The sequence below is a fragment of the Mobula birostris genome, chromosome 23 (genome assembly GCF_030028105.1).
Source record: "Mobula birostris isolate sMobBir1 chromosome 23, sMobBir1.hap1, whole genome shotgun sequence".
In the NCBI taxonomy this organism is placed as follows: Eukaryota; Metazoa; Chordata; class Chondrichthyes; order Myliobatiformes; family Myliobatidae; genus Mobula; species Mobula birostris.
This window is the reverse complement of record NC_092392.1, coordinates 19,428,276-19,440,380: the sequence shown is the minus strand read 5'-3', so window position 1 is coordinate 19,440,380 and position 12,105 is coordinate 19,428,276. Positions and strand designations below refer to the sequence as shown.

Genomic DNA, 12,105 nt, shown 5'->3' with positions numbered 1-12,105 from the left:
TGGTGGTGGGGCGGGGTGTTGGAGGAGATCTCTTTGAAACCTATCAAACATTGAAAACCCTAGATAGGGTAAAAATGGAGAGGATGTTTCCTATAGTGGGGGAGTCGAGGAGCACAGTGCACAGCGTCAGAATAGTGGAACATCTCTTTGGCACAGAGATGAGGGGGAATTTCTTTAGCCAGAGGGTGATGAATCTGACATTGCCACAGACTGCTGTGGAGTCAAATCATTAGGTATACTTAACATGGAGGCTGATACTGATTAGTGTGTGTTCATCCATCGTCAATATCGATAAGGACCTCAACACCATTATGATGGTGTGGAGACTAGCGCGTGATTTGGATTTAAGCGAGGGAGAGTTGCGCAGCCTCAACCTCACTTTCTCTTCCCAATTCCCATCTGGATCCAGTGGCAAGACAGAGTCGAGACAGCTGGAGATGGGACTAGGTGCAGTGGATGACCAGGACGTCGTCTGTGTCTTGTCCTGCTCTACACGTTCCACGACACTTGCAGAGACTGCTTTCTTGACCATTGGACCTTCCATTGGTCTCGTCCGCTCAATCTGCCGGAGTCTGTCTTCACATGCTGGGATAGACAACTCCCCATCTCACCAAGGGTTTGAGACCCATTGGCTACCCTCACCTGGTTTAGCCGGCTTGTCGAAGCCGTTGCCCGGGGTGTGGCCACTGTCACATGCAAATGGCTACGGGGAGCCACAGGTGAGAGCTGAGTGCCAGGTGGGGGCCAAAGGTGGACTAACCGTCTTGAAAAAGACGCGACATGTTACCCCACCAGAGGTGATACCCTTTTGATTAGTAAAGACATGCTGAAGGTATGGGGTTGCGAGGGATAATAAATCAGCCATGATGGAATGGCAGAGCAGACTTGACGGGTTGAATGGCCAATTCTGCTTGTGTCTTGTGGTCTGTACACAAGTTCAAATACTCATGATACTCTCCTTGTCATACCTTTGTTGACATTACCTGTCACATGCTTGTTTAAGTGGCTTGACCCTGACATGTCATTCATTAACATTTATCGTATTTTACTTATTTAGCACAACAGCCCAGGGTAGGCCCTTCCTGCCCTTCAACCCGTGCCATCCAGCAGCCCCCATTAACCTTAACCTAATCATGGGACAATTTACAATGACCAGTTAACCTACCTGGTATGTCTTTGGACTAGGAGGAAACCAGAGCACTTGGAAAAAACCCATGCATTTCACGGGGAGAACAATCAGAGACCCCTTACAGAATAGTGCCGGAATTGAACTCTGAACTCTAGAGTGCCCAGGGATGTAACGCAGTCGTGCTAACCGCTATATTACCACGTTCACTAAAATCAAACTTTCTCTTCAGCTTGTTCTTAGGAAATGGTGCGAGTTAATTCCTGGAGGAGAGTTCCGGTGTTTTGTAAAGGAAAACAAATTAATAGGTACTACTCTGAAGTTTATTTTGAACATTTAAAGCAAAAATTTCCAATTGCTGAATGACTTAAGTCTTATGGCCATTGTTTTTTGCAGGGATTACACAGAGAGATCACACACAATATTACAACCATGTCTGCAGTCAAGAAGCCAATATTCTTAGTTCTATTATTGATTTCTTTAAAGCTAAAGTACAATACAAGTTCCCAGATGAAGACTGTAAGTATATTCTATATAACCCTCTAAAAATAATTACCAAGTTATAATGTAGGGCACTCTATTGGCACCTGTTGTCCTCAGCAGGTTTTGAACTGCTTAGTCTGCAGTTGCTATCAATAACATTACATTATTTTTTAAGTTACCATTTATTCTTCAAGGTTCTGTTTTATTACATGTTCAGAAAATGATTCTAATGGAGGATAGTTTCTGAGAGGTCTCGGGCACCACGGTAGCTTAGTAGTTAGCGCAATGTTATTTCAGCTCAAGGTGTCGGGGTTCAGTGTTCAATTCCAGCATCCTCTGCAAGTAAGCTTGGACGTTCTTTCCATGTACACGTGGGTTTCCTCTGGATGCTCTGGTTTCCTCCCACAGTCCAAACACCTACCGGTCAGTAAGTTAATTGGTGATTGTAAATTGTCCTGTGATTGGGCTAGGGTTAAATAGGTGGGTTGCTGGGTGGTGCAGCTCATTAGTCCGGAAGGCCTTGTTCTGCTCTGTATGTCTAAATAAGTAAAATCTGATATCGGTGACAGCCCCAGGCATTGATGTCGCAAAAACACTGAGGTTTTGTCACATACAAACCAGATTTGTTAAGTCAAAGTGGAGGTAGTGGAGGCACACAAGACTGTAGATGCTGGAATCTGGAACAAAGAACAAGCTGCTCAAGGAACTCAGTGAGTCAGGCAGCATCTGTGGAGGGAAATGGACGCTCAATATCTGGGCTCAAGTTGGTTATAGAGCACTACAACACAGAAACAGGCCCTTCGGTACATCTTGTCTGTACTGATCTGTTATTCTGCTTAGTCCCATTAAACTGTACCTGGACCATAGCACTCCACATCCTTGCCATCTATGTACTTAACCAAAGTTCTCTTAAATGTTGCAATCGAACCCGCATCTACTGCATTCATTGGCAGCTCGTTCCGCACTCGCACCACCCTCTGAGTGAAGAAGTTTTCCCTTAACTTCACTTTCCACTCTTAACGCCACAGTACCATGGCATTCAGCGTGATGCTATTACAGCTCAAGAGTACAGAGTTGCAATTCGGACGTCACCAGTAAGGACTTTGTACGTGCTCCCCACGAAGGCATCAGTTTCCTCCGACAGTCGAAAGACATACCAGCTAGTAGGTTAATTGGTCATTGTAAATTGCCCCGTAATTTGGCTAGAGTTAAGTGGGTGGTTGCAGACAATGCGGCTCGAAGGGTCAGGAGGACCTGTTCTGTGTTGTAGCTCCAGATAATAAAAGTAATTAACCCATGACCTCTCGTTCTAGACTCACCCAATCTCAGTGGGGGAAAGAAAATCTGCTTGTGTTTATGCTTTCTATACTCCTCATCGTTTTGTATACCTGTCAAATCTTCTGTCATTCTCCTGCACTCCAGGTAATAAAGTCCAAACCTATTCAACCTTTCTGAATAACTTAGTTCCTCAAGTACCAGCAACATCCTTGTAATTTTTTTCTCTATACCTCTTGATATCTTTCCTGTGAGTGACTAGATATGCATAGAACAAAGATGAAGGGTCTTGACCCGAGACGGTCACTCCCCATTTCTCTCCACACTTGCTAGCTAACCTGCTGAGTTCCTTCAGTGCTTGTTCGTTGCATAAGTAATGAGTCAAATCCAAGTTCCTTTATAATACATCTTCAATGTACTTTGGTAATGATAGTGTTGGAATAGAGCAAAGATCTCAGTGTTTTGTGTTGTGATTATATCAACTGAAATCTATTATTTATCTGAAACTTTGGCACATTTACCAGCAAGTTGGAAGCTGTAGAAGAATAATTTGTAATTAGATATTAATGTTCTAATGAATAGCTTATCAAAGTAATTTGACAAACCGTATTGCCTCTAAATATATCAGAATCAGGTTTACTATCACTGGCATATTGGCATATGTCATTACATTTAGGGTTTTCTGGCAGCAGTGCAGTAAATCCAGTAAAGAATATATAAATATATGCTACATTAAGAAAACATTTAAAAAGTAGTTCAAAATTTGACATGATCTAGAATGTTCTGCATGTGGTTTAAAGCTTTGCGGCTCACTTGAGGAAGAGTCAGGCAGTGCATGGTAGTGCACTCAGAATAGAATGAGACATTTTAAGCTGTTGTGATTACTCTAACCTGCTTTGCAATAAAATTTATGGTCTAAAAATTCTTAGAACATCCTGGCATTGTGATTACATTTATCATGGCTTCCTTGATTGTTGTACGTTGCAGTAGCAAATGCCGGTTTGTTATTAAATACTTTCATTATAACATATTTATAGATTAATTATAGATTAAACTATGAAAATAATTGTTTTACGTATTCATTGTTAGCATGTACAAAAGATATTTCGGAATTCTCATCCCTTGTTATTTTTTGTTTGCAGTTGTGTTTGATGTATACAGAGACAGTCGGGTATGTAACCTTAACTGAAATGGAAACAAGACAGTGGTTTTCCATTGCTTAAGATAACATGTCCACATCTATCTATATTTTTACACTTTTATTGAAGTCCCTTTACCAGATCTTGCCAAGAAATGATGAGCAAATTCAGGCTTTCTCTAAATTGCTTTGGAAACTTGGAGGTTGAGTAGAGGGAGAATGAGCGGCAAGGACTGGGAGAAACTCTGATGGGGTAGAGGACTTCAGCTGAAGAAAAATGGGCAGTCTTGGAGAAGGGTGAAAGATCTCTCCCGTGCAACTCTTGACTTACCCCACTTCATTCTTCTGTACGTCCTGCCTGATGGTAGCTCAGATCAAATTTGTTGTGGGGATCTTTGATAGATGTCTTCTTGTGGCGGTGCCTCCTGTCGATCCTACTGATATTGGGGAGGATGTGCCTGTGATGTATTGGGCTGAGTCTACTACTTTCTGCAGCTTCTGATGTTCCTGCACTTTCAAATTGTTATTTATTTATTGAGATGCACCACGGAATAGGCCCTTTCAACCCTTCGAGCTGCACCCCACCCCCAGCAATCCCCTGATTTAATCCTCGCCTAATCATGGGACAATTTACAATGACCAATTAACCTACCAATCGGTACATCTTTGGACTGTGGGAGGAGAGCGGAGCACCCGGAGGAAACTCATGCGGTCATGGGAATAGTGTATAAACTCCTTGCAGGCAGTGGTGGGAATTGAACCCAGCTCACTGATGTTGTAAAATATTGTGCTAACTACCACGCCCCATGATGTACCAGACCAGGATGCAACCAACCAGGATTCTTTCAACAGAACATCTGTAGAAATTTGTTAGTGTTTGATGACAAGCTGAATCATCTGTGTGCTGGACCTATATTTGGGCAATTGATTGGACCTCTTCCCTTTACTGTTCCTCCATGAATTTGTTTTCTTTATCAATTAACCAGCTTGAACTAAAATAAGGCTATAGTCTCTGAAATTAGAGTCAGAGGGTAGGCTGTTTGGAGCATCTTGTCCATGCAAACCAAGATACCTATCCCTAGCTGAGGGGTTATCTGCAGGATGCTTTAGTTTGATACAACCCACTTATTTAAATTGGACTACCTCATGCTTGTACCAGAAGTTAAAGTGGGAAAAAGTCTCACTTTTAACTACAAATCTCTCTGCTTTGATGAATATAAGAATTTAAACAAACAACATTGTGCAGGGCAATATAGGAGAGGGATTAGTTACGTGTGAAGTTTAGGATTTACGGATATTTGTCTGCATTTGACCCATATCCATCAAACCTTTCCTATCCACGTACCTATCCAAATGTCTTTTTTAAAGTTAATGTACAAGGGGTGATTGATAAGTTCGTGGCCTAAGGTAGAAGGAGTCAATTTTAGAAAACCTAGCACATTTATTTTTCAACATAATCCCTTCCTACATGTACACACTTAGTCCAGCGGTCGTGGAGCATACTGGTCCCTTCTTTGTAGAAGTGGTCCACAGCAGGGGTGATTGATAAGTTCGTGGCCTAAGGTAGAAGGAGATGAGTTATTAACTTCAAACTTTCTGCATTTTTACTCAAAGAGTTGAATGGCACATGCATGTAACAAGAGCTGTATAACTCATCTCCTTCTACCTTAGGCCACAAACTTATCAATCACCCCTGCTGTGGAGCACTTCTGGAGGTCCAAGACGCCGACTTCTACAAAGAAGGGATCCATATGCTCCACGACCGCTGGACTAAGTGTGTAAATGTAGGAAAAATAAATGTGCTAGGTTTTCTAAAATTGACTCCTTCTACCTTAGGCCACGAACTTATCAATCACCTCTCGTACCTGCCTCACCCATTTCCTCTGACAGCTCAACCACCATCTGTGTGATATTGTTAATTTGAGTCGTATAGATCTTTTGGTTACAGATCTCAAGTTTTTGTTAGAAGGATTACCTTACTCACATTAATATCGTTAAACCACTCCTGTGATTTGTTTCTTAGGGCAAGGTGTGGATCATCGATTTTAACCCATTTGGAGAGGTGACAAATTCCTTGCTTTTCACCTGGGATGAGCTGACTTCTGGACACATCATCAGTGAGGGAGCCCTTGCTGAACTGGTAAAAGCAATTTACTGACTGTTTATTTACATTATAGATTCTTGATTTGTGGTATATTTGTTGTGAGACTGTCCTCTGTTACAGCTTTGCCCATAAATCTTAAATTTCACACATAACTAATCCCTCGCCTTTGTATTTTCTGTGTACTTTGTTGTTTTTTAAATGCTTATATTCATCAAAGCAGAGCGATTTGCAGTTAAAAGTGAGTCTGTTTCAGTTTTAGCTTCAGTACTGGCATTAGGTAGTCCTGAGGGTGAGGGCCAGTGATTCCCAAATGGGGAAGAGGGGGTGTTGGGGAAGAAACAGTTTTGTTTTACCATTATTTTGTCTGTCTCTATGCTGGTTGTGTATCGCTCTGCTGAACATTGTGAGCATGCTACCTGAAGCATGGCGACACTTGCGGGCTGCCACCAGCACATCCTCAGACTGTTGGTTGCTGACGCCAGTGATGCACTTCACTGTGTTTCAATGTACTCGTGACATATAAATCTCATCTAATTTATGTAATGTGTCGGTTATATCAAAGTAAGGCATCCTGCAATCAATCCCTCAGCCAGAACCTGATGAGGGGTCTCGGTATGAAACATACTTTCAGAATTCATACTTTCAGAATTTTTCATACTTGAAGAATTCTTTATTCTTCTCCATGGATGATACCTGATCTGCTGAGTTCTTCCAATATTTTGTGTGTGTTACTTTGGTAAAACTTTGTCCCTTTTGGGTGAGAAGCATCATACCTAGTGACCAATTATTTTTCATTCATTTATCTGGATCTGGGCACTTCTGGCAATGTTTAACGTAAATATTGCATTAGGCCTTTAACCAAACTTTAGCTGCACAAGGATCAAGGTGCACAACACAGTACATATAACACACACATAACACATAAAATAATATTACCACTAATAGAATAATAAATAAGAAGGTACATTTACAACACAAGTTTAAAAAGTAAACTGTATAGTGCTACTGGTGCTTCATACGTGGTGAGACTTGCGTAGTGGCATGGAGTTCTTCCTGGGTGTTTCCCATCCTAACAGTTCTTGTCCGAATGCTACAGTACCTCCTGCCTGATGGTAAGGGTTCAAAGAGATTGTTGGGTAGATGGGAGGGGTCATTGACAATGCTGAAGGACCTGCGTATCCCTTTTAAATTTTGGGAAGGGTCTTGGATGATTAGGGCACTGACCTACAGCATTTGATGATCTGTGTTCTTCCTGATTTCAATTCCTTAGGATGCTCCAGTCTTCCGTTACATAACGAGTGAAATGACTGTGCAACCCAGCCCCTATTTAAGTTATCGGTTGCCCAAGGACTTTGTGGACTTGTCAAGAGGCGAAGATGCTCATAAACTAATTGATTTTCTTAAACTGGTAAGGCAAATTTAGAACTGTTATCGGTTTTGTTTAAACAGAACTTAAAGCTGTAAGGGTTCAAATAAATCCTCAGGACCAAGATACGGTTTTATTTCTGTAAGCAATTAGATTCTCCTCATGTGGAGTGAATGGATCATGAAAAATTATTTGTTGGTTCACTGTTCAATGTTTTTAATCAAAGGGTGTGAGTTTGCAATTAAGCCCCAAGTATCATTTGACCTGAGAGTTCATTAGTTTAGTAAAACTTCTGGATGCACTAACACCAAGAGGTATAATTTTAAGATGATTGGAGGAAAGTATGGAGGGGATGTCAGAGGTGAGTTTATGTTTTAAACAGTGATGGGTGTGTGGATGCCCTTGCCAGGGGCAGATACATTAGGACAGGGGTTCCCAACCTGGGCTCCACAGGCCCCTTGTTAATGGTAAAACTTATTGATAAAAAAGGTTGGGAACTCTTGCACAAGGGGCATTTAAGAAACTCTTAGATAGGCACATGGATGATAGAAAAATGGAGTGCTATTTGGGAGGGAAAGCTTAAATTGATTGTGAAGTGGGTTAAAAGGTCTGCACAACATCTTGGGCTCAGTGGCCATACTGTGCTACATAAAACAGTACAACCCATGAGCCGGCCCTTTGGCTCACAATGCCCACGCGGAACATGATGCCAAGTTAAACGAGATTCCTTTCTGCCTGTGCATGATCCATATGCCTCCATTCCCTGCCTACTCACCTGTCTGTCTGACAGCATCTGAAACACTGCTGCCCCTGGCATCACATACCAGCATCTTACCACTCTGCAGTTAAATAAAATTGCCTCACACATCGTCCTTAAATGTGTTCCTGAATAATCTTGTTCCCGATAGAAGTCTACTCACTTAAGACAGACTTAGGAGCAGAATTGGACCAATCGACCCATTGAGTCTGCTCTACCATTCAATCAGGACCGATTTACAATACTGTACAATAATCTCAATTTTGTGTGTGTATATATATATATATATGTGCATGCATGCTAAGGTGCCTAAGACTTTTGCTCAGTACTGTAATTTATCTATTTCACTGTATTGCTGCCACACAAAAAAAAATTCATGACGTGTAAATGATAAATCTGATTCTGAACTGGGTCTCTATTGTGGACTGAGAGTGGGAAGGGGTTAAAGGAAGGAAATCATGGTTGGGGAAAGGGAAAGGGGAGGGAGGGGAAAGCACCAGAGAGCATTTCTATAATGATCAAAAACCAATTGTTTGGCATCAAATGTCCTTGCCTGGTGTCCCTGTGCCCCAGCACCCTCTTGCTGCTACTTGTCCCACACCCCTCCTGTGGTGCTCCAGACTTGACATTCCCAACATCTTTTGCTTCTGCCTGATTTACAAACTTGCTCTCACTCCACATTGACATACAATACTGTGCAAAACTCATGGTCACCTTAGCTATATATATGTGTTTAAGACTTTTGCACAACACTTTATTTTCCCTCTCAACCCCATTCTTCTGCCTTCTCACTGTATCCTTTGACACCTTCACTCATAAAGAACCGATCAATCTTGGTGCCATCTTGGGTCATGGAGATGCTACCAGCATAGTGACTGATGTAGTAGATACAGGGGGGCGAACTAGAATGGTTAATCAGATTAACTGCCTATGGGAAGAAACTTTTAAGATAGCATGAAGTCATTGAGATCAGTCATTGAGAAATCGGATTTCATGTTAGCCTATCTCATGTGAAAAGCAGGGAGTACAGTACTGGAAAGGGTCGAGTTTGCAGACAATATGAAGATAGGTGGAAGTGCGGGTAGTGTTGAGGAAGCAGGGAATCTACAGAAGGACTTGTACAGACTTGTAGAATGGGCAAAGAAATGGCAAATAGAATATAGTGTGGGGAAGTGTATGGTCATTCACTTTGGTAGAAAGAATGAAGACATAGACTGCTTTCGAAACGGAGAAAATTCAAAAATCAGAGGTAATGGGACTTGAGTCCTTGTGCAGGATTCCCTAAAGGTTAACTTGGAGGTTGAATCAGTGGGAAGGAAGACGAATGCAATGTTAGCATACGTTTCGAGAGGAGAATATAAGAGCAAGAATGTAACACTGAGGCTTTATAAGGTAATGGTCAGACCACATTTGTAGTATTGTAAACAGTTTTGGGCCCCTTATCTAAGAAAAGATGTGCTGCTTGTTGGAAAGGGTCCAGAGGAGTTCATGAGAATAATTCCAGTAATGAAAAGGGATAATTATGAGAAGTGTTTGTTGGCTTTGTATCTGTACTCACTGGAGTTTGAAACCTGTCAAATATTAAAAGGCCTAGATAGAGTGGATGTGAAGAGGATATTTCTTATAGTAGGCGGGTCTAGGACCAGGGGGCACAGCTTCAGAATAGAGGGACGTTCATTTAGAACAGATGGGGGATTTCTTGAGCGAGAGGGTGGTGAATCTGTGGAATTAATTGCCACAGATGGCTGAGGAGACCAAATCATTGGATATATTTAACGTGGAGGTTGATAGGTTCTTGAGTAGTCCGGGTATCAAAGTTAGGGGCGAAAGCAGGAGAATGGGGTTGAGAAGGGTAATAAAACAGCCAAGTGGAATGGCGGAGCAAAGTTGATGGGCTGAATGGTCTAATTCTGCTTCTCTATCTTATGGTCTTAAGAACAAAATGAAAATAGCTGATTCTGTTACTTTTTTTCTCTCCAGACAAGAAATCAAGCACCAGACAGCTCTGACGATGATGGATAGCAGTTTCCCTGTTTATAGTCAGTTCTTTCTGGGATAATTGTAAAACAAATGAAAGGCCCGAATTAACTCTGAGTAGATATCCATGTGAGTTCCTCGACACTCACTTACAAAGCTTTATATAGATTAAGTTTGAAAATATTGCTTCATTTCTCAAATAAGTCTGATGTAGCACTGTATAAAGTTTACAAATCAAGCAGCATGTGAAATATTTCTCAAAGATAACCATGTTGTAAAGGTCTAGTGTGTCTATGGGTATGATAAACTTCTGTAAAATTAAATTTTTATAGATTGGAAGTGAATTCAGTTGTACCTTTGTTCATTGTTATAAAACGGTGCACTTGGGAGACAGATCTGGCCTGTAACAGGTCATTATTTCCTTTTTTTTTTGAGATGCAGCTTGCTAACAGGCCCTTCAGGCTCAATGAGACTGCGTGACCAATTAACGTACGAACCTGTGTGACTTCAGAATGTGGGAGGTAACCGAAGCACCCGAAGGAAACTCATAGGGAGAACATACAAACCCTTTACAGACAGCGGGAGGAGTGGAGCCTGGGTCACTGGCATTGTAAAGTGCTAAGCTAACCACTACCATACAGTTTCTTACTCAGAGACTTTCTGTGACTAGTTTTATCCTGTTTGCTGTATTTCAAAAAGCAGTTCAACAAGTTGTAGCGTATCACATTTTTGCATAGATGTTACAAAGAGTAACTATTATTTGTGAAAGTGGGAACTGAAAATGAAAATTTTCCATGCTGTGCCTCTTATGAAAGCAGGTAAGGTATGATAAGCAGAGAAGATGTACAAAATGGGGGGATGTGGATAGGGTGAATGTGAGTGAGACCTCCATCAGTCAGGGTTGACCTTGGATATTGCGTCCTAGCTGTCTAGATACTCAAGCCTGGGCGGTACAATATGGAGAGGAAGCTCCCGCTCCCACTCTCCACGCATCTGATGAACCCAAAGGAACAGCAGAGATTGATATAGTTTAGCACCAGCAGTGTCGCGGGAGTTGCCAGTCAGCATTGGACTCAATGTTGGACTGCCTTATGGACTTCAGCTCTGGATTTTTCCCTCAGGGTTTACTCCCAAAGCCTTCCCCATGAGTGGGTATAGCTGTAAGGCAGCGAAGGTTTGCAGTCAGAGTTTTCCTTCCAGATAAGCTGCCAACCATGACCGATGAGCCTCATCTGCCTGAAGTGACTGGTTTTAAGGCATCAGTAACCCGCCTTTGCCCCTGCTCCTGTCAGTAGAAATGGTTCTGCTGGACCTAGTAGCTAAACCACAAGAGAAGGCCAGGAGCTGGACTTGGTTGTCGGAGGTGATTTGAGGCCCATGCCATTGAGAGCATATAATAGACGGTGGGAGCTTGTCCCCTTTACCACCCACAGCTATAACAACCCTAAGGAACCATAAGGAAAATGCAAGCAGGCTTTTTCCACTGAGGTTGGGCGAGACTGGAACCAGACATCATGGATTAGGGGTGAAAAGTGAAACATCTAAGGAGATGAAACACGAGAGAGAACTTCATTCTGAGGGTGGAACGAGCTGCCAGTGGAAGTGGTGGATGTGGGTTTGCTTTTAACATTTTAAGAGAAGGTTGGATAAGTACGTGGATGGGATGGGAAGGGTAGGGAGAGCTGTGATCTGGGTGTGGGTTGATGGGACTAGATAGAATAATATGTCAGCAAGGACTAGATGGGCTGAAGAACCTGTTAATGTAGTGCTCTCTGACTATTAAAAAAAAATGTGGTGGATGTGACTATTTTTAACTGCCAAGACCATTAGTATTTTGGGAAAAAACCCTGGCATTTGTACGGTAACTTAAAACACTTGG

At 42.0% G+C, this 12,105-nt stretch overlaps 1 protein-coding gene across 3 annotated transcripts in view; it reads left to right on the top strand.

Annotated features, from left to right (window-relative positions):
- The window catches only part of cdc123 (cell division cycle 123 homolog (S. cerevisiae)), a 33,265-nt gene extending 22,695 nt beyond the window's left edge, over positions 1 to 10,570 (top strand). For all 3 annotated transcript variants that reach the window (XM_072241831.1, XM_072241830.1, XM_072241832.1), the window contains 6 exons: positions 1,359 to 1,434; positions 1,523 to 1,645; positions 4,027 to 4,055; positions 6,046 to 6,162; positions 7,397 to 7,534; positions 10,230 to 10,570. In XM_072241831.1, the coding sequence (XP_072097932.1) occupies positions 1,359 to 1,434; positions 1,523 to 1,645; positions 4,027 to 4,055; positions 6,046 to 6,162; positions 7,397 to 7,534; positions 10,230 to 10,271 (525 nt within the window). In that variant the 3' untranslated portion in view covers positions 10,272 to 10,570. The remainder of the gene's footprint in view (positions 1 to 1,358; positions 1,435 to 1,522; positions 1,646 to 4,026; positions 4,056 to 6,045; positions 6,163 to 7,396; positions 7,535 to 10,229) is intronic.
- The last annotated feature ends 1,535 nt before the right edge of the window (positions 10,571 to 12,105 follow it).